At 31.0% G+C, this 21,685-nt stretch overlaps 1 protein-coding gene across 1 annotated transcript in view; it reads right to left on the bottom strand.

Annotated features, from left to right (window-relative positions):
* Nucleotides 1–21,685, bottom strand: part of DIP-beta (Dpr-interacting protein beta) — a 130,919-nt gene that overhangs the window by 69,900 nt on the left and 39,334 nt on the right. Inside the window, exon 2 of the mRNA XM_075301960.1 lies at nt 10,734–10,919. Within this exon, the coding sequence (XP_075158075.1) occupies nt 10,734–10,919 (186 nt within the window). The remainder of the gene's footprint in view (nt 1–10,733; nt 10,920–21,685) is intronic.

Genomic DNA, 21,685 nt, shown 5'->3' on the forward strand with positions numbered 1-21,685 from the left:
TAAAATAAGGCGCAGTTTTTCATTTTGAACGCTTTTTAGTCAAGATACTAAAAGTCAAGAAATTTAAAAACGATTTCATTAATTCAGTCGAATGGTTTTCCATTATTTTATTTTGTATTTTTTTCGGATATATCGACTTCTTGGGAACTCGCAAATGGCTGGAATTCATGTATAGTCCTTAAGTTCTGTTTAAATTGATTTCAGATGGAAATCTCCGTATTTTAAATTTTAGTCGGATAAAATTGCAGCCTCCATTTTTGTTATAGTTCTTAACTAAACTAAAACACCTCTAGATTTAATATTTTAAGGAAATCGATGCAAAATTCCGACTTCCATGCATGGTTGCCATAGTTGGTAGAATTCTACCAAAAATTTTATTTGTTTACTGTTTGGTAGAATTCTTGATGTTTTGGTAGATTTTGCAAAATATTCCTCTCCAATTAAGAGGTACTTCACAAATTTTCTATAGAAATATATTTTTGACGAAATATTCTATACAAATAGAATTTTAACAAAATATTCAATAGAAGTAAAATTGTGACAAAATGTTTTATAGAAATAAAATTTTGGCTAAATTTTGTATAGAAATACAATTTTGACAAAATTTTCTATAGAAATTAAATTTTGAAAAAAAAAATTCTATAGAAATAAAATTTTGACAACATTTTCTATAGAAAAAAAATTTTGAAAAAATTTTCTATAGAAATAAAATTTTGACATAATTTCGTATAGAAATAAGTCTTTGACCAAATGTTCTATAGAAATAAAGTTTTGAAAAAATTGTCTAAAGAAATAAAATTTTGTATAGAAATAACATTTGAATATTTTATTGAAATATAATTTTGAAAAAAAATTTCTATAGAAATAAAATTTTTAAAAAATTTTCTATACAAATAAATTTTTTACTAAATTTTCTATAGAAATACAGTTTTTACAAAAGTTTCGATAAAAATAAAATTTTGATAAAATATTCAATAGAAATAAAATTGTGACCAAATTTTTTATAGAAATAAAATGTTGGCAACATTTTCTATAAAAATAAAATTTTGGCAACATTTTCTATAAAAATAAAATTTTGGCAAAATTTTCTATAAAAATAAAATATTGACAAAATATTCTTTAGAAATAAAATTTTGACAAAATTTTCTATAGAAATAAAATTTTGACAAAATCGTACCATGCGCCAATATAGCACATTTTCGAATCTGTGTGCAGTTATAAAGAAGTGGTTTCGTTTTTGAAGACAGTACTGTGATTACAATAAACAGACATCAGGCATCGTTATATGGCTTATCTCCCTGATCAAGCCTATAAAGGGTGATACGGTCAAAATTTGGTCAAGGGAAAACGCGTGTAAATCGGTGAAATCGTTTATTTAAAAAATCTAATTAAATTTCTTTTTCAAGTTCAATTAGTATAAAATTCAGGAAAAATATTCAGTTAGGCTTTCGCTTCCAAAATCCGAATTGCCGAGCCTCACGCTTGACACCTGCCATCAGATTTTGTACAGCCACCTTGTCCACCTTCTTCGCCGCAGAAAGCCAGTTTGCCTTGAACTGCTGCTCGTCCTTAGCAGTTTTTTTGTCTTCTTTAGATTCCGCTTGACAATAGCCCAGTATTTCTCAAATGGGCGGAGCTCTGGCGTGTTGGGAGGGTTCTTGTCCTTGGGAACCACCTTCACGTTGTTGGCGGCGTACCACTCCATGGCCTTTTTACCGTAATGGCAAGATGCCAAATCCGGCCAAAACAGTTCGGAACAACCGTGTTTCTTCGGGAAAGGCAGCAGACGTTTATTCAAACACTCTTTCACGTAAATTTCTTGGTTGACAGTCCCGGAAGCTATGAAAATGCTGCTTTTCAAGCCACAGGTACAGATGGCTTGCCAAACCAGATATTTCTTTGCGAACTTTGACAGTTTTATGTGCTTGAAAATATCTGCTACCTTTCCCCTCCCTTTTGCCGTATAAAACTCCTGTCCCGGAAGCTGCTTGTAGTCGGCTTTGACGTTGGTTTCGTCGTCCATTACCACGCAGTCAAACTTCGTCAACATCGTCGTGTACAGCCTCCGGTATCGCGCTTTGGCCGTCGTATTTTGTTTATCATCGCGATTTGGAGTCACTACCTTCTTGTAAGTCGATACTCCGGCTCGATGCACGGTTGTAGACGATACACCCAGCTTATTTGCGGCATCTCGGAGAGAGAGGTTAGGGTTTCGCTTGAAACTACCGGCAACTCTCTTTGTCGTCTCAGCGGCTTCCGGTTTTCGATTTCCCCCCGATCCAGTCTTCCTGGCTGTCGACAAACGTTCCCCAAACACTTTAATTACATTTGTAACGGTTGATTTGGCAACTTTTAGCGATTTTGCCAGCTTTGCGTGCGAGTAGCTCGGATTTTCGCGATGCACGAGCAAAATTTAGATACGCTGCTCTTCTTGCTTGGACGGCATTTTGACAACTGAAGAGTGAATTCAAAATAGGAATTCAAAATAGGAGCAACATTCTACACACACACCTTCAAAAGGAGGGGTGTTCAGGTTTTTTAAATGCAAAATTGAAAGAAATACGTCAAGTTTATATTGACCAAATTTTGACCGTATCACCCTTTATATATATTCTATATAGTCGGATATATGTATTTCTATGTATTACAAACGGAATGACAAACTTTTTATATCCTCATGGTGGGTATAAAAAGATGCGTTTAAATACTAATATAAGCCATTTATATTCTTTATCGGCTTATAGACTCAAAAAACATTGAACACACCATGAAGGAAAGTTTTGGTGCAATTTTGTTTAATATTAGAAATAAAACTCTATTATAAACGCCAATATCGTAACGATTTCAAAAACTAACTAAATATTTTTCGATAATTGCAAGAAAATATATGAGACATAATTATTTTTTATTACACCAGCAAAAACAAAAATTATTTTAAAGGAATAAAAAATATCAGAGTTAAAAATTGCAAAAATTAGCTCCACACGAAGTGCAAGATGGACGAATTTGTGGTAAAATTAAAAATTTTAAAAAACGAATTTAGTAAATCTTTATGTTTCATTTGTCTGTAATTGCTGCCCCTTTATAGGAATTTAAACTAACGTACGCAAAGAATTATTAAAGTCAAGAAAAAAAAACTAGAATAGAATTAGGGAAAATTTTCATAGCAAAAATGAAAATGTTCCCTAAAATATAGACCCTTTATAAAATTCCACAATAAAATTTTATATTTTCCCCCTCTTTGATCCACCTATGCCGTGAAAGCATTGTGATACTATTTCATATCACAGCCATATGTGTCTGTCTTGTGCGGCGCTTAATGTCACTCCATATCTCATATCTGTACTGGGGTATTTATTTTGAAATTGAGCTGACTTTCAAGAGTTCACTTCATTTCACGTTTTGTTCCATTTTATTTCATCCTTGCTATTTCTGCTTCTCACATACATTTTTTTGTTTGTTTTTCTGTTCTTAACCAAATAAAAAAATATATACTCATCGTATTCATGAGAATATATGGATGGGACACTTGTTCCACATCCATCCTGTATGGATTTGTATGTGAATATGTTAGTGTATAAATTGTTGTCCCTGGAAAAATATGATTCTGTCGCATGTCTGTTAAAACCTATGCCGTATATGTTTCAAATGTCTGGCTGGCTGGTTGGTTGGTTGGCATGCCTGCCTGAATAAATAAAAAAGGAAAAATCCAATTGCAATTCGTTTGTGAACTTAATGTTTTTAAATATTTATATTATCTCTCTCTTAAGTTAATAAACATAATTTGAGATTTTATTTGCGATATCCAAAATGCAAAGAAAATCGTTTGCTATTAGGTGTCAAAATTCATTGAGATGAAACAAAAAAATTTATTAAGAAAATTATGTTATTCCAACTGTAGTTTTTGCTTTTCTTATGTTATCTAAATCATTTAAAATTGTTTTATTTATTGATATTTGCAAGTTTTATTTCTTATATTCTCAAAACATTTAATTTTCCAAAATATATCCTATTATTAAAAGCTAAGCCTTTTAAAAGCAATTACCTATGATTGACCTAATCCTTGTGTTATCACACTAATCCAACCAGAGTCAACAATCTCAACTTTAGATAATTCTACAGATTTTTTTTAACAAATTGTGTTTGTCATAACCAGACATAATCTGATTATTTTGTCTAGCAACAGGAAAAAGGATTAAAATGAAAATAAAAAAACTTGGATATGCAAATCGACAAGGATACATTGGCATTAAGGCTCCAATGGCATGTATTGGAATGGAGATTTTAATATGAAGAGCAAAGGTTGTTATAAGAAAACAAATTGTTTTCATCTTGGAGTTAACGTACTGGAAGGCAGAAATGAACACTGAAAAAATATTGTCATAGGCACAAAGTTCATGTGCATGTTCTTAAAATACGTATGCCATTTTTGTAAAGCAAAGAAGAAGGAATTTTTAATTGCTGTTTACATTTATAATGGAGAACTTTGATATTATATGACTAAGAACTCACAGAAAAAATAAGAAAAATAAGATCTGTACGCTTAATAGTAATATTGTCAAAATTTTGTCAACATTCTATTTCTATAGAAAATTTTGTCAAAATTTTATTTCTATAGAAAATTTTGTCAAAATTTTATTTCTATAGAAAAATTTGTAAAAATTTTATTTCTATAGAAAAATTTGTCAAAATTTTATTTCTATAGAAAATTTTGTCAAAATTTTATTTCTATAGAAAATTTTTTCAAAATTGTATTTCTATAGAAAATTTTGTTAAAATTTTATTTCTAAGAAAATTTTCTAAAAATTTTATTTCTATAGAAAATTTTGTCAACATTTTATTTCTATAGAAAATTTTGTCTGAATTTTATTTCTATAGAAAATTTTGTCAACATTCTATTTCTATAGAAAATTTTGTCAAAATTTTATTTCTATAGAAAATTTTGTCAAAATTTTATTTCTATAGAAAATTTTTTCAAAATTGTATTTCTATAGAAAATTTTGTTAAAATTTTATTTCTAAGAAAATTTTCTAAAAATTTTATTTCTATAGAAAATTTTGTCAACATTTTATTTCTATAGAAAATTTTGTCTGAATTTTATTTTTATAGAAAATTTTGTCAAAATTTTATTTCCATAGAAAAGTTTGTCAAAGTTTTATTTCTTTAGATAATTTTGTCTGAATTTTATTTCTATAGAAAATTTTGTCAAAATTTTATTTCCATAGAAAAGTTTGTCAAAGTTTTATTTCTTTAGATAATTTTGTCAAAATCTTATTTCTATAGAAAATTTTGTCAAAATGTTATTTCTATAGAAAATTTTGTGAAAATTTTAATTCTATAAAAAATTTTGTCAAAATTTTATTTCTATAGAGAATTTTTGGTAGAAAAATGTGTTTTCTACCAAAATATCAAGAATTCTACAAATCTGCCAAATAGTAAACAATCTACAATTTTTGGTAGAATTGTACCAACTGTGGCAACCATGGAGATATGTCTAAATCTGAACCGAGTTTCACCACTTTTGGCATACTTTACGACAGTATCTATTGTATTCCTTGTGCAAATTTTAGAGCACATCAGGATAAAACTATGGCCATATAAGTGCACATCGGGTGAAATATATATGGGGTATATATATTATTGAAATAAAAAATATGGGAAACATTTACATTTGAAGCAATTTCAAGGAAACTTCGCAAAAGTTTATTTATGATTTATCGCTCGATATATATGTATTAGAAGTTTAGGAAAATTAGAGTCATTTTTACAACTTTTCGACTAAGCAGTGGCGATTTAACAAGGAAAATGTTGGTATTTTGACAATTTTTGTCGAAATCAGAAAAACATATATATGGGAGCTATATCTAAATCTGAACCGATTTCAACCAAATTTGGCACGCATAGCAACAATGCTAATTCTACTCCCTGCGCAAAAGTTCAACTAAATCGGAGTTAAAAATTGGCCTCTATGGTCATATGAGTGTAAATCGGGCGAAAGCTATATATGGGAGCTATATCTAAATCTGAACCGATTTCAACCAAATTTGGCACGCATAGCTACAATGCTAATTCTACTCCCTGTGCAAAATTTCAACTAAATCGGAGCAAAAAATTGGCCTCTGTGGTCATATGAGTGTAAATCGGCCGAAAGCTATATATTGGAGCTATATCTAAATCTGAACCGATTTCAACCAAATTTGGCACGCATAGCTAGAATGCTAATTCTACTCCCTGTGCAAAATTTCAACAAAATCGGAGCAAAAAATTGGCCTCTGTGGTCATATGAGTGTAAATCGGGCGAATGCTATATATGGGAGCTATATCTAAATCTGAACCGATTTCAACCAAATTTGGCACGCTTAGCTACAATGCTAATTCTACTCCCTGTGCAAAATTTCAACCAAATTAGGGTAAAACTCTGGCTTCTGGGACCGTATTAGTCCATATCGGGCGAAAGATATATATGGGAGCCATTGGCGTAGCTAGGGGGGTGCTGGGGGGGGCTATGCCCCCCCCAGAATAGTTCTTGCCCCCCCCAGAATAATCAAAGCTACAGTTGATTTATATTTTAATTCAAGCTTTGCGATGTGTTTAATCCAATTAAGATTGTGGCAGAGAGAGTATGTTAAGCATATTTTTTAGTATTGATATTTACATTACAACTAAAAACACGTAATAAAAACACTAAAAGGAAACTTGAGACGCACATTTTCAAAAATAGTCAATTTATAACTACGTTGATTAAAATCATAAATCGTCACATGCCCAATTTACCATCTAAAATCGTCAAAATCACGAAAAATCAACAGAGTTGGCACCGCTGCTCTCGACAGTTGCTTCGTTGTATTCTGTTCTCAGAGAATTTTTAAAAACTAATCGAAGATAGACGTTTTATAATATTCAATTTATTTTTTGCCTTTTATTTAATTTTTTATTCTTAGTATTTTTTATACACGATGAATATATTAAGTTTATGTTTTGCTTTATGATTTCTAGTCCTGTTTTAAAACACACATTTTAAATAAAATTTAAAAATCATATGTTTGTTGTCTTGAATTAAAAATAAATTACAAACAATATTTTTCAAACACATACTTAAAGCAATGCTTTTATTTTTTGTTATATTAAATAATGGTAAGTTGCTATTTGATTATTTATAGCGGTGTCGTGGAACCGGCTCCCACACACAATAAAATATTTTTTGTCTTCAACCATGAAATTAATTGATCTAATTAATTATACCCTTCACCACTACTGTGGTACAGGGTATAATAAGTTTGTGCATTTGTATATAACGCCAAGAAATAGTGGTCATAGACCCATCTTTTAGTATACCGATCGGGTAAGAATTAAAATCTGAGTCGATTTAGCGATGTCCGTCTGTCTGTCTGTCTGTCCGTCCGTCTGTCTGTATATGTAATTTTGTGCACAAAGTACAGCTCGCAATTTAAGTCCGATCGTCCTCAAATTTGGCATAGGGCCGTTTCTTGAGACAGAGACAATTGCTATTGGTTTTGGAAAAAATCGATTTAGATTTAGATATAGCTGCCATATATAATTATCTACGATGTGGTCATAGTTAGCGTGTTTATCAACCAATTTTCTTGAAATACCGTACATCCAAATATTTAATGAATCTCGCAAATCTTGCAAAATATCAGCCAAATCGGTTCAGATTTAGATATAGCTCCCATATATATCTTTCGTCCGATTTAGACTCATATGACCACAGAGCCCAAAATTTACTACCGATCTTCATGAAATTTTGCACAGAGGGTAGAATTGGCATTCTACCAATGCTTGGTACACTTGATTGAAATCGGTTCAAATTTAGATATAGCTCCCATATATATCTTTCGTCCGATTTGAACTTATATGGCCACAAAAGCCAGAGATTTGCCGTGATTTGCTTCAAATTTTGCACAAGGGGTACGTTTAATAGTATCGTTAAGTGTGTCAAATTTTGTTAAAATCGGTTCAGATTTAGATATAGCTCCCATATATATCTTTCGTCCGATTGAACTTATATGGCCTCAAAATCCAGGGTTTTGCCGTGATTTGCTTCAAATTTCGCACAAGGAGTACGTTTAGTAGTATAGGTAATTGTGCCAAATTTGGTTGAAATCGATTCAGATTTAGATATGGCTCCCATATATATCTCCCGTCCGATTTGCACTCATATGACCAGGGGGGCCAAAGTTATACTCCCATTTACGTGAAATTTCGCATAGATAGCAGAATTATTATTCTAACTATACATGTCAAATTTATTCAAAATCGGTTCAGATTGTATATAGCTCCCATATATACGTACACCAGAGTTGGGGAGATATGGTCGACTGTTTCATATTTTAGACCCATTTTCAATGGGATTTTCCTCCAATTGACTGGATAGTTTCCACAGAGAATACAAATATGGCCAAAATTCTCACAGTTTACACAAAATTCTGTGATGATTTCCCCATATCCTACACACTGCAATGCCAAAATTTCCACTGAACGGATGAGTTTTAAATAAGGCTCCAAGTCGCCCTACACATATCTTGGCGAGATCTAACCAATATCCTTGTAAAATCGCCACTGCTGAGTAGCAAAAATTGTAAATATTACTCTAATTGTCCTATATCTCGAATACATATGTATCGCCTGAAAAATTAAAAATCTCTTTTGTACAATTGCATTAAAATTTCTCTCGCTTCATATTTCCCATATTTTTTACTAACATTGTGTATCATCCCAGGGCGTTAGCCGATTTAAATTTTAATTCTAGAGTTTTTGTAGAAGTACAAAAAATTGTTTCCATTAAAAGTATTTGTATCTGGAAATGCAAACCTTTATATTGCTCCCAGCAAATTTTAAGTAGTTGAGATGGTAACACAAATGTTTGTCTACATAGTGGTGAAGGGTATAATATAGTCGGCTCCGCCCGACTTTAGATTTTACTTACTTGTTTTTAATTGAAATGTATTCAATCAAAAAAAATGATAGTATCAATCATCAAAGCCAATTAAAAAATTAATTGATACAACTAATTTTTGTGATTGAGTTTTTTTGTTTTTGATTGATTTTGCTGCATATTGCCTTTAACACCGCAATAAAATTGAGGATGTATAGTTTTATCAATAGGGGTAATTTATCGCTTCGGAAATTTCGACAAAATTTTGAAGGATGTCTGGGGGGGGCACAGCCCCCCCCCAGAGAAAATTTCTAGCTCCGCCAATGATGGGAGCTATATCTAAATCTGAACCGATTTCAATTAAATTTGGCACACTTGACTACAGTACTAATTGTTGTTTTTGTGCAAAATTTTAAGCAAATTAGGTTAAAACTCTGGCTTCTGGGGCCATATAAGTCCATATCGGGCGAAATATATATATATATATATATATATATATATATATATATATATATATATATATATATATATATATATATATATATATATATATATATATATATATATATATATATATATATATATATATATATATATATATATATATATATATATATATATATATATATATATATATATATATATATATATATATATGGGAGCTATATCTAAATCTGAACCGATTTCTTCCAAAATCAATAGGGATCTATTCTGAGCCAAAACACATACTTGTGCCAAATTTGAAGTCGGTTGGACTAAAACTGCGACCTAGACTTTGATTACAAAAATATGTTCACGGACAGACGGACATCGCTATATCGACTCAAGAGCCCACCCTGAGCCTTTTTGCCAAAGACACCATGTGTCTATCTCGTCTCCTTCTGGGTGTTGCAAACATATGCACTAACTTATAATACCCTGTTCCACAGTGTGGAGCAGGGTATAAAAATGGCTTAGTGAGCAACAATTTCAAGTGATGAATTGGCCAGCGCAAAGCCCCGACCTCAACCCGATTGAGAATTTATGGTCAATCGTGGGAAGACGGCTGGGATTGTACAAATCATCTCCATCGAAACTAGAAGACCTATGGGAACGAATACAGTTTGCATGGTAGAATATACCAGATGAAATTATAAAGGAATTGGTTGAAAGTTTGCCAAAACGTATAAATATGGTATTAAAAAATAAAGGTTTATGGACCAAGTACTAGAAAATGTTCCAACTAACACCGCTATAGAAAAGTACAAAATTGAGTACATGCGAGTATTTTTTGTCGTGTTTATTTATTTCACTGAATTATTTACTTTTTGTTTTGAGTTTTTGTTGTTGTTTTAATTAAAATTGAATAAGGAATAAAGGAAAAAATAAAATTATTTTGAGTTTCTTTTTTACTGCTTATTTTATTCGTTTAGAAATTAAAAAAAAAAAATAATTATGTGCTCATTTCTGCAGGCCGCTGTATATTTTTTTAGCTTGAAAACTTTTCTAAGTCCCATCTTTGACTTTGAAAAAATCTATAGGATATTATAGCGCTTAAATCCATTGTGCTGGCCAAACCAAGCGCCATTTGTACTTGTAGCATTGAGGCATCACATAGGACCCTGTCTAAATATGACAATATCTTAATTCCGAATATATTTTCGAATATAGAACGATTTAAAATTTTAGAAAGTATTTTGAGTTTCTTAAAATTGTTTGCACGAATATTTCCAGACATTTCTTAAACCTAAGAAACAAAAAATATTTCCTCAAATATTGTTCCCAGTCCTCTTCTTAAAGTTTAAATTGAAACTAGATATTCATTTTTTTCATATCATGCAAATTTGGTGTTACTTACTTGCATTTTCATGGGATCCGTATTGACTTGGCACATGTATTTGCCCGAATCTTCCATTTTTACATTCCTTATGTTCAATGTCCAGGTATTGTAATCGTTGTGGGTAACCGATAACCGGTCATTGTTGGTTATCACATGCTCATGAATGGCCAAAATTGCTTTGGCATCGGCTTTAATCCAGGCAACCTAAAGTATAGTCCAAGGAACAAAAAAACAGTTTTGTTGACATTCGAAGTTGTGGCCATGGGAGTGCAAAATGGTAGAAGGGATAGCATCATAGTATTGCGTTTTGTTTTCCGAGGCAAAAAGTTTTCGAAGTAGAGCCAATGGGATGTGTTGAAATCAACGCATTTTGAAATATGGTTATCGCAGAACATTTTGAGGGCGATAACAGGAGATGATGGGGGGCATCATAAAGACAGGAAATTTGGAATGGATGCAGCGAGATGACATTGGTTTGTAGTGAGATGACCACGATAAATGATCATGATGATAATGATGATGATGTTAGCATTGACGTTGAGATTGTTGACATTTAGCGTTTGGTGGCCGCAACCCAATTCAAATTTTGAGAAGTATCCAAGCGTTGTTGTTGTGCGTTTTGTTTTGTTTTTTTTTTGGCAGGAGTAGCAAAGACATTCGTTTCGAATTTTTGTTTGTCAAGAGTTTTAACGATTTGCCAGATGTTTTCAAATTGCATTTTGATGGGTTTTTGTGTTGGCCAAGTTTCGACAAAAATAGACAACCCAGCAAAGGGGATGCGTGCGTTAGTTAGGAAAAGTACCAAGCCAAAATTGCCAAAGACATTGTTAGTGTCATTTATCGAAATCAAAAAATCGTCGTTTGATGGGTTTTTGTGGCAAACATCATGACATTGGCGTTGATACCCCAAGACCCATTCATAGAGTTCGTAGTACATTCACATGCCACAAAAACGGTAATAGGAATATCAGCAAACCAGTGTTGAAGCAGCCATCATCATATTGCCACCAATCATGATAATGACCATGAGTGGAGAGATGAAAATATCAGCAAAAGGCGAACAGCAATAACGACACCATCCGTTTTTGGTTTAGTCGTCATCGCCATCACAGTCATCAAAGTTTATTTAGCAATTTCCGTAGCGTATTTTTTGGTTTTTGTTTTTGGTATGATAATATGGGGTGAGGGGTTTGATGGTTTTTTTTTTTTTTGGATGTTAGCAAAAGTTGGAAAATCGATTTTATCAACCGGGTAAAAAGCCAAAGTAAGAGAGTAAGTGGGATAGAAATAAAGGGGGGAAAAATTAGGAAGAAATAAAAACGGCCAACCAGACATTTGTGCATCAGGATATAAGAAAAATTACAAAAAAAAAAAATCCCATTCATCAATACGGTCAGCATCCAGCCAAGCCATCCAGTCATTCGTCCAATCAACGACAGACCAAAATAACCACAAAGAACAGCCGAATAGACGGAAAGTCATAGTTAGTGTTAGCGGTCAAATATCATTGTCAGGCCGTTATATGAGATGTCATTTTCCATTAACGCCAAACATTGTATTTTTTTCGTTGGAGTTGTGCGATTTTGATAGCCAGGACCACAGCGATTTTTAGTTTTTATCCAATATCAGCAACATTTGATGTTTTTTTTTTTTTTGGATTTGAATTTACCCAAGGTTTAGTATTTCGTTATTTCCAAAAAAGGCATGCGATTTTTTTTTATCGTTTTATTGTATTTAGTAAATTCCCACATTCGTTATTGCAAATGGATGATTGGATATCGATATCAGGATATTGAAACGGCAATTAGAAAAAGTTGTTGTAGATTTGTTTGTTTTTCAGCCACACATACCCACAGAAACGATGACCAAGGTATTCAGATTTACGACCAACGGAACGAGAGGAGAAGGAAATATAAAGGAAAATTTTGGATTAGTAAAGTTTATTTTTATAAATTTATTTCAATTTTATTTATAACACAAATTATACATACATTCAAAATTAAAATACTTTCAAAAAATAAAAATAACGATTTTTTTACTTAAAAAAAAGGAAAAATATATAGAAAAATGTAATTCTTGGTGCAGTTTAAGGTGCTCTCTAGAAATCGTTATATATTTAAATAGCATGCAAAAAACACTGAAAAAACCCTTAATAAACATAATTATGTTACATGGATTTTTGTAGTAAATTTTTACATTATAGCAAAGAGATATTTACTTATATAAAAACAGAAAAAATATATAAACAAAATATTTTCAATAAAACAAAAGTTAATGGAAACTAAAAGAATATTCAATTAAAATATCAACTGATAAAATTAAACTTTATTCAAATTAAAAAATAAAATAATTTAATCAAAAATTTAGTATTTTTTTGTTTGTTTATTAAAACATTAATTGCTTCAACTAAAATTTTAATTAGATAATATTTTCTATATTATATTGAAAATATAATTAAAAAATTTTATGTATATAACATACAAGGACATTTAAAACAAAATATTATTATCTTACATAGTTTTTTGCAGTAAATATTTAGACTATGGTAATGAGCAAAAACAATAGAAATAAGAATATGGGAAATTGGCCTACGTCACACCAGGGCTGTGGAGCCGGAGTCGGAGTCTTGGAGTTGGAGTCTGAAGATTTTGCTGGAGTCGGAGTCGTAAAAATTTTGCTCGACTCCGACTCCGGCTAAACCAAATTTTTTAAAACACTTCTCATTTTTGTAACTTAGCAAGTTTTTACGCAAATTAGTTTCCATTGCGTTATTCATTCGATCAATGTACAGCATGATTGTAAATGAAAATCAACTTCCAATTACGGCTATCTTTTTATGTTTCCTATAATGTTAGACTAGCAAATGGGCTGGATCGATCCATTTTAATGCCCATATCAATTTATTTGAAATATTTCGAACAATCGAAATTATTTTTTTTTTAATTTTATTTTAAGGCCATACACATATGTGGAATATTGACAGAAAATTTTTTCAAAGTTGGTTTTTATAGAAAATGTTGTCAAAATATTATTTCTATAAAAAGATTTGTCAAAATTTTATTTCTATAGCAAATTTTGTCAAAATTTTATTTCTATAAAAAATTTATTCAAAATTGTATTACTATAGAAATATTTTTTCTCTAGAAAATTTAGTCAAAATTTTATTTCTATAGAAAATTGAGTCAAAATTTTGTTTCTATAGAATATTTTGCAAAATTTTATTTCTATAGAAAGTTTTGCAACATTTTGTTCGCTACACAATTTTTTTTAATTGTATTTCTATTGATAATTTTTTCAAACTTTTATTTCTATAAAAAAAATTTTGCCAAATTTTATTCCTATATATTTGGTCAAAATTTGATTTGTATAGGGAATTTTGCCAAAATTTTATTTCTATAGAAAATTTTGTCAAAATTTTGTTTCTGTAGAACATTTTGCAAAATTTTATTTACTAGACAATTTTTTTTCCAAAATTGTATGCTCACTGATACTCACTGCTAAGTCGAAAACTTGTAGAAATAACCCAAATTTTCAAATTTTTCAATGAATGAATCATAAATGCATTTTTGCGAAATTGTCTAAAAAATTATAAATATTTCCCAAATATTGCCCGAGATTTTGTAGAAGTCTGATTTGAGATTTTATCAAAATGTAGATCTAAATACAAAGTTGTGCAGGGTATATTATAATCGGCCGGCCCGACTTTAGACTTTCCTTGCATTTTTAGTTTTTGTTAAAATTGTGTTACGTCCCATAACGTTAGATTTAAATTTAAATTAAGTACAAGATTTTGTAGAAGTATATACAATTTTGTCTAAATCGATTCAGATTCAAATTCATGCATATGGGAATATAAACCTTTATATAGCTCGCAACAAATTTAAAGGATTTGGTATAGTATCAATAATTTTGGTCCACAAATACATATACTGTTGGTATCTTCTCATATTATGATGTGTATTTATATCATTATTTTATTTATTAAACATTGCCCTAAATTTAAAATATAGAGTTCAATTGGCATCTAATGTGAAATTAAGACCTTTTTTTTGGACACATAAATTAATATGATACTTTATATCGATCCACTTACGGTACCCCCCACAATAGAACTACAAATTAGTGGTACTAAAATGAGATTTAGTTATATTACCCGGAGTCGACTCCGGAGTCGGAGTCGAGCTGATGAAAAATGCTGGAGTCGGAGTCGAGCAAAATTGGCTCGACTCCACAGCCCTGCGTCACACCAAATGTTGCATTAACGGTGCTAGTTCCATACATGTTTGTAATTTTTGTATTTGTTTTTTATTGTTTAAATGAAAAACTGAATTTTCTTAATGAAACAATGTTAAATTTTAGGCAACAACAAAAAATTTACATTTTTCTTCTTATTTGCATTTTAATGCTATGTCAATACTTGTCGTATACTAGTTTTTTTCGATAAACGAAAAGTATGGACCTAGCACCGTAAATGGTTTGATGTTCTCAGCAACCAATCTTCCCTCTATTGTCTTTGGTAATGAGTTATTTACAATTTCATTTTTTCAAATGGAATATTTTGGTGATATATTTTCATTTAAAAAATTGATATTGGAAGCGTAAACAATTAAAAACAATAACTGATACAATTAACTATAAATCGAATTAAATAAAAATCAGTGAAGAAAATGATTAATTATTTTTACGTTCTTAATTCAAATATCCCCCATTTTCCCAAGTTTTCCAATTAAAAATATGATTGAAAATTTTGGTTCGGTTTATATACAAATGTTACTTATATTTTTAAAATTAAAATTTTAATCCAATTTTAGGAATATTTGAAATTAAATATTTAATTGATTTAAGAAAATTTTATATATACACCTAGACCTCGCTTTGCGTTGCAGATACGTTCCAAAAAAACACGACGCAAACTGTAACGACGCAAAGTGAATTATGAGTTTTTATGGCAAATCATGCAAAGATTGGAGACAGATAACAACGCAACTTCGAAAATCCACCGACACAAAGTGAATACTCGTACTAATTCAGCAGCGACGCAACTTCGAAACAACGCAAAACGAAACGACGCAAAGCGTGGTCTAGGTATATATTTTTTTAATCAATCTCAACAATTATTTGTACCTCTTTAAATGAAGCTTTTTGAAAAGGTAAATTTATCAAATTTATGAAACCGACTATTTCTAAATTGGTTGTATTACAGAGAAAGCCAAATTGATTTGGAGGATGATCCAGTTAACCAGAGAAGTGAAACAATTATTTTTTTTTTAATTGTATAAATTTCATCCAAACAAGCTAAAAAAGTTTCATTTATTTTTTTTTTTTTTTTTGTATGTAGAACGAACTACAAATATAACGAATTAAAAACCCCTACTCCCGTGTTCGAATGTCGAGTTATATCACTTTAACATGGCCATTGATATTTCTTAAAGCAGTGTTGCCAATTTGACCTTTTCTGGCTTTTTGTAAGTCGTTTAGCGGGAAAAAAATTAATTTAGCTTTAATCGTTTTTTGTCTTTTTTCACGAACCTTTTAGCGGTTTTTAGCCTTTTAAACCATGGGGGGTATAGTAACTTTGTCATTCTATTTGTAACACATCGAAATATTGCTCTAAAACCCCATAAAGTATATATTCTGGGTCGTGGTAAGATTCTGAGTCCAAAATTGTTTGCTGGCTTTCAAAAGAACGATCACCAGTAAAAATTTGTCATAATTATCAAAAAATATCGGGTACGCAAACGAAGCTAGTCAAGGAACTTAAATGTTGTCATAGTCTCACAAAAGTTCAATCAATACAAAAATTTTAATTTATTTAATATGCATTTAAAGTGAAATAAAGCTTTGATCGTTTTATATTTCAATGAGTGTTGCCAGAAGTAGGGGAAATTCCCTACATGTAGGTTTTTTCTAATATTTAGCGTATTGTAGGGAAATAGGGGCACAATGTGGGGACTTTTTCAATCAACACAATTTTTACATTTTGGTGGCTCTAGAAGAGTAAATTGGTAAGGTAAGGTTAGATCTTCAACAATGTGTGGTAACCACAGTTACCACTCGTGCCAAAAAAAATCTACCAAAATTTGAAGAAAGTTTACAACATTTTCCTGAAGAAAATTTTGTCAAAATTTTATTTCTATAAAAAATGATATTATATTTTTATTTCTATAGAAAATTTGAAAAAAAATTATTTCTATAGAAAATTTCGCCAAAACTTTATTTCTATAGAAAATTTGGTCAAAATGTTATTTCTATAAAAAATTTGGTCAAAATTTTATTTCTATAGAAAATTTGGCCACAATTTTATTTCTAAAGAAAATTCGGTCAAAATTTTATTTCTAAAGAAAATTCGCCGAACATTTTATTTCTATAGAAAATTTGGTCAAAATTTTATTTCTAAAGAAAATTCGGTCAAAATTTTATTTCTATAAAAAATTTGACCAAAATTTTATTTCTATAGAAAATTTGGTCAACATTTTAGTTCTGAAGAAAATTTGGTCAAAATTTTATTTCTATAGAAAATTTGGACAAAATTTTATTTCTATAGAAAATTTGGACAAAATTTTATTTCTATAGAAAATTTGGTCACAATTTTATTTCTAAAGAAAATTTGGTAAAAATTTTATTTCTATAGACAATTTGGTCAAAATTTTATTTCTATAGAAAATTGGTCACAATTTTATTTCTAAAGAAAATTTGGTAAACGTTTTATTTCTACACGCAGAGAAGGAATATGATCACCTCAACCATGTTTCAAGAGCAAAATGTTATTTTTGGATGGTGACCATGTAACATGTTTATGGCAAAAATGTTCTTTTCTCGCCAAAAATAATATGCTTGCCGAAATCAGAATATAACCTCCGAGAAAATAACATGGTTGGGACAAACATGTTACATGGTCACCATTCAAAAATAACATTTTGCTCTTGAAACATGGTTGAGGTGATCATATTCCTTCTCTGGGTGTATAGAAAATTTGGTCAAAATTTTATTTCTATTATTTTTTTTTTTCAAAATGTTATCTTTAAAGAATTTTTCTAAAAATTTTATTTCTATAGAAAAATTTCTCAAAATTTCTTTTACAGAACTGTTTCCAAAATTTAATTATACCCTGCGCCACACTGTGGAACAGTGTATTATAAGTTAGGCATATGTTTGCTACACCCAGAAGGCGACGAGGTAGACACATGGTGTCTTTGTCAAAAATGCTCAGGGTGGTCTCCTGAGTCGAAATAGCCATGTCCGTCTGTCCGTCTGTCTGTCCGTGAACACATTTTTGTAATCAAAGTCTAGGTCGCAGTTTTAGTCCAATCGACTTCAAATTTGGCACAAGTATGTGTGTTTGGCTCAGAATAGAACCCTATTGATTTTGGAAGAAATCGGTTCAGATTTAGATATAGCTTCCATATATATATATATATATATTTCGCCCGATATGGACTTATATTGTCCCAGAAGGCAGAGTTTTACCCTAATTTGTTAAAAATTTTGCCCAAGAAGAACAATTAGCACTATAGTCAAGTGTGTTAAATTTTATTGAAATCGGTTCAGATTTAGATATAGCTCCCATATATATCTTTCGCCCGATATGGACTAATACGGTCCCAGAAGCCAGAGTTTTACCCCAATTTGGTTGAAATGTTGCACTAGGAGTACAATTAGTAGTGTAGTCAAGTGTGCAAAGTTTGATTGAAATTGGTTCAGATTTAGATATAGCTCCCATATATAGCTTTCCACCGATTTACACTCATATGACCACAGAGGCCAATTTTTTCCTCCGATTTAGTTGAAATTTTGCACAGGGAGTAGAATTAGGATTGTAGATATGTGTGCCAAATTTGGTTGAAATCGGTTCAGATTTAGATATAGCTCCCATATATAGCTTTCGCCCGATTTACACTCATATGACCACAGAGGCCAATTTTTTGCTCCGATTTAGTTGACATTTTGCACAGGGAGTATAATTAGCATTGTACATATGTGTGCCAAATTTGGTTGAAATCGGTTCAGATTTAGATATAGCTCCCATATATATGTTTTTCTGATTTCGGCAAAAATGGCGAAAATGCCAACATTTTCCTTGTAAAATCGCCACTGCTTAGTCGAAAAGTTGTAAAAATGACTCTAATTTTCCTAAACTTAATTTTGCCAACTTAAATTTTGAGTCTATAGATTTTGTAAAAGTCTATCAAATTCTGTCCAAATCGAGTGATATTTAAATGTATGTATTTGGGACAAACCTCTATATATAGCCCCCAACACATTTGACGGATGTGATATGATATCAAAAATTTAGATCTACAAATTGGTGCAGGGTATAATATAGTCGGCCCCGCCCGACTTTAGACCTTCGTTTCCTTTTTTTCAAAATGTTGTTTTTATAGAATTTTTTTCTAAAAAATTTATTTCTATAGAAAAATTTCTCAAATTTTTTTTATAGAACTGTTTCCAAAATTTCATTTTGACATAAATTTTATTTCTAGAAAGATTTGATCTACCAAAACATAAAGAATTCTCCAAATCAAGAACTCTACACACTGTGGCAACCGTGATGGTAATACAAATTTATTTTTAACGTAATATACTTTGCATTTTCATATGTTTTAAGATAATAAAGCACATAGAACCATTTTTATACCCTTCACCACTACTGTGGTACAGGGTATAATAAGTTTGTGCATTTGTATGTAACGCCAAGAAGGAGTAATCATAGACTAACCTTTTAGTATACGGATCGGCTTAGAATTAAATTCTGAGTCGATTTAGCGATGTCCGTCTGTCTGTCTGTCCGTCTGCCTGTCTGTCTGTCTGTTGATGTATTTTTGTGTGCAAAGTACAGCTCGCAGTTTTAGTCCGATTGTCCTAAAATTTGGTATAGGGTCCTGTTTCGGCTCAAAGACGATCCCTATTGATTTTGGAAAAAATCGGTTCAGATTTAGATATAGCTGCCATATATATTTTTCACCGATCTGGTCATAATTGGCGTGTATATCAACCGATCTTCCTCAAATTGCGTACATCCTAGTATTTTATGAGTCTCGAAAAACTTACAAAACATCAGCAAAATCGGTTCAGATTTAGATATAGCTCCCATATATAGCTTTCGCCCGATTTACACTCATTTGCCCACAGAGGCCAATTTTTTGCTCCGATTTAGTTGAAATTTTGCATAGGGAGTAGAATTAGCGTTGTAACTATGCGTGCCAAATTTGCTTGAAATCGGTTCAGATTTGGATATATCTCCCATATAAAGCTTTCGCCCGATTTACACTCATATGACCACAGAGGCCAATTTTTAACTCCGATTTAGTTGAAATTTTGCACAGGGAGTAGAATTAGCATTGTAACTATGCGTGCAAAATTTGGTTGAAATCGGTTCAGATTTAGATATAGCTCCCATATATATGTTTTTCTGATTTCGACAAAAATGGTCAAAATACCAACATTTTCCTTGTAAAATCGCCACTGCCTAGTCGAAAGGTTGTAAAAATGACTCTAATTTTCCTAAACTTCTAATACATATATATCGAGCGATAAATCATAAATAAACTTTTTCGAAGTTTCCTTAAAATTGCTTCAGATTTAAACGTTTCCCATATTTTTTACTAACATTGTGTTAAACCCTAGTGCATTAGCCGACTTAAATTTTGAGTCTATAGATTATGTAGAAGTCTATCAAATTCTTCCAGATCGAGTGATATTTAAATGTATGTATTTGGGACAAACCTTTATATATAGCCCCCCAACACATTTGACGGATGTGATATGGTATCTAAAATTTAGATCTACAACGTGGTGCAGGGTATAATATAGTCGGTCCCGCCCGACTTTAGACTTTCCTTACTGGTTGTTTTGTAAATTTTGTTTAAATTTAACGAAAATTATTGTAGGGAACATTTTTGGGAATGTAGGGGAAAGTAGGGAACTTTTTTGCCCTTGTAGGGTAAACCGAAAATTTTCCCTGGCAACACTGATTTCAATAAAAAATTTACTTTTGGTACAAAAATTATTAATTTTTTTTTGCTTTTTTAGCTATTTTTTGGGAGAATTCTAGCGGTTTTTGGTGAAACAGTTGAAGCGACGCTGGTACTAGGTATCTGTTCCCTATGATTGTACAGTGATTGCCTTCAAGAAACCGGTATGGCTAACACTATTAGTTGATTTATAATGCCCTATTTTAAATGAAAAATTTTCGTTGTCGATGTGATTTGTTTCCCCATCTCCAAGTTTTATGGTGTTTTAATTTCTTTTTAAACATTCCCATAAACCCATTCATTTTAATCTCTATGTGAAAGGGCATTTCAAAATGTTTAATATCAATGCAATTTATTAAATAGAAGAGTATGATTTATGATGATTTCACATATTAAAGGAATGTTTGTGTGATACCACCACTGACTATATGTCAATAATGACCATATCAAAGTAAGTACTTCTATGTAATAATATCCATATTATTATTGTTTGAAATAAAACTGCATAAAACAATATTTAATAATAACACAATATGCATTTATAAATTGATGAAATGTCCATGTTGTAATAACATATTTTAAATAGGCTTTATATTTTTATAAATACCATTGATGTCAGATCTTTTATGTGAATGTAATGACGTGTGTGATGATGTGTATGTGACATTAAAGAATTATCAACAAATAATTTGGATGAAATACAAAAGAGTGTAACACATTTTTCTTTTGTGAAAAATATCAATGTAACTCAAAATTTTTTAAATTCTGCCTACACGTTTATCAGGTTAGTTAACATAGATGGATTAAAACTATATATTTTACAGCAGCGTCGCTAGCATTAAAAGTTGGCACAAAACGTGGCCAAAGCGAACTAGAGAGATCATTGAACTTAGTCCCGAAATTTTCCGTTACTGTAAAGAGGAGTACTTAGACATATAGTTCAGCAATCAAATCGCTGTTTTTTGGAAAATGGCCAGAAGAAAATGTTTTTGTATCTTA

The sequence above is a fragment of the Haematobia irritans genome, chromosome 3, assembly GCF_050003625.1.
Source record: "Haematobia irritans isolate KBUSLIRL chromosome 3, ASM5000362v1, whole genome shotgun sequence".
NCBI lineage: Eukaryota > Metazoa > Arthropoda > Insecta > Diptera > Muscidae > Haematobia > Haematobia irritans.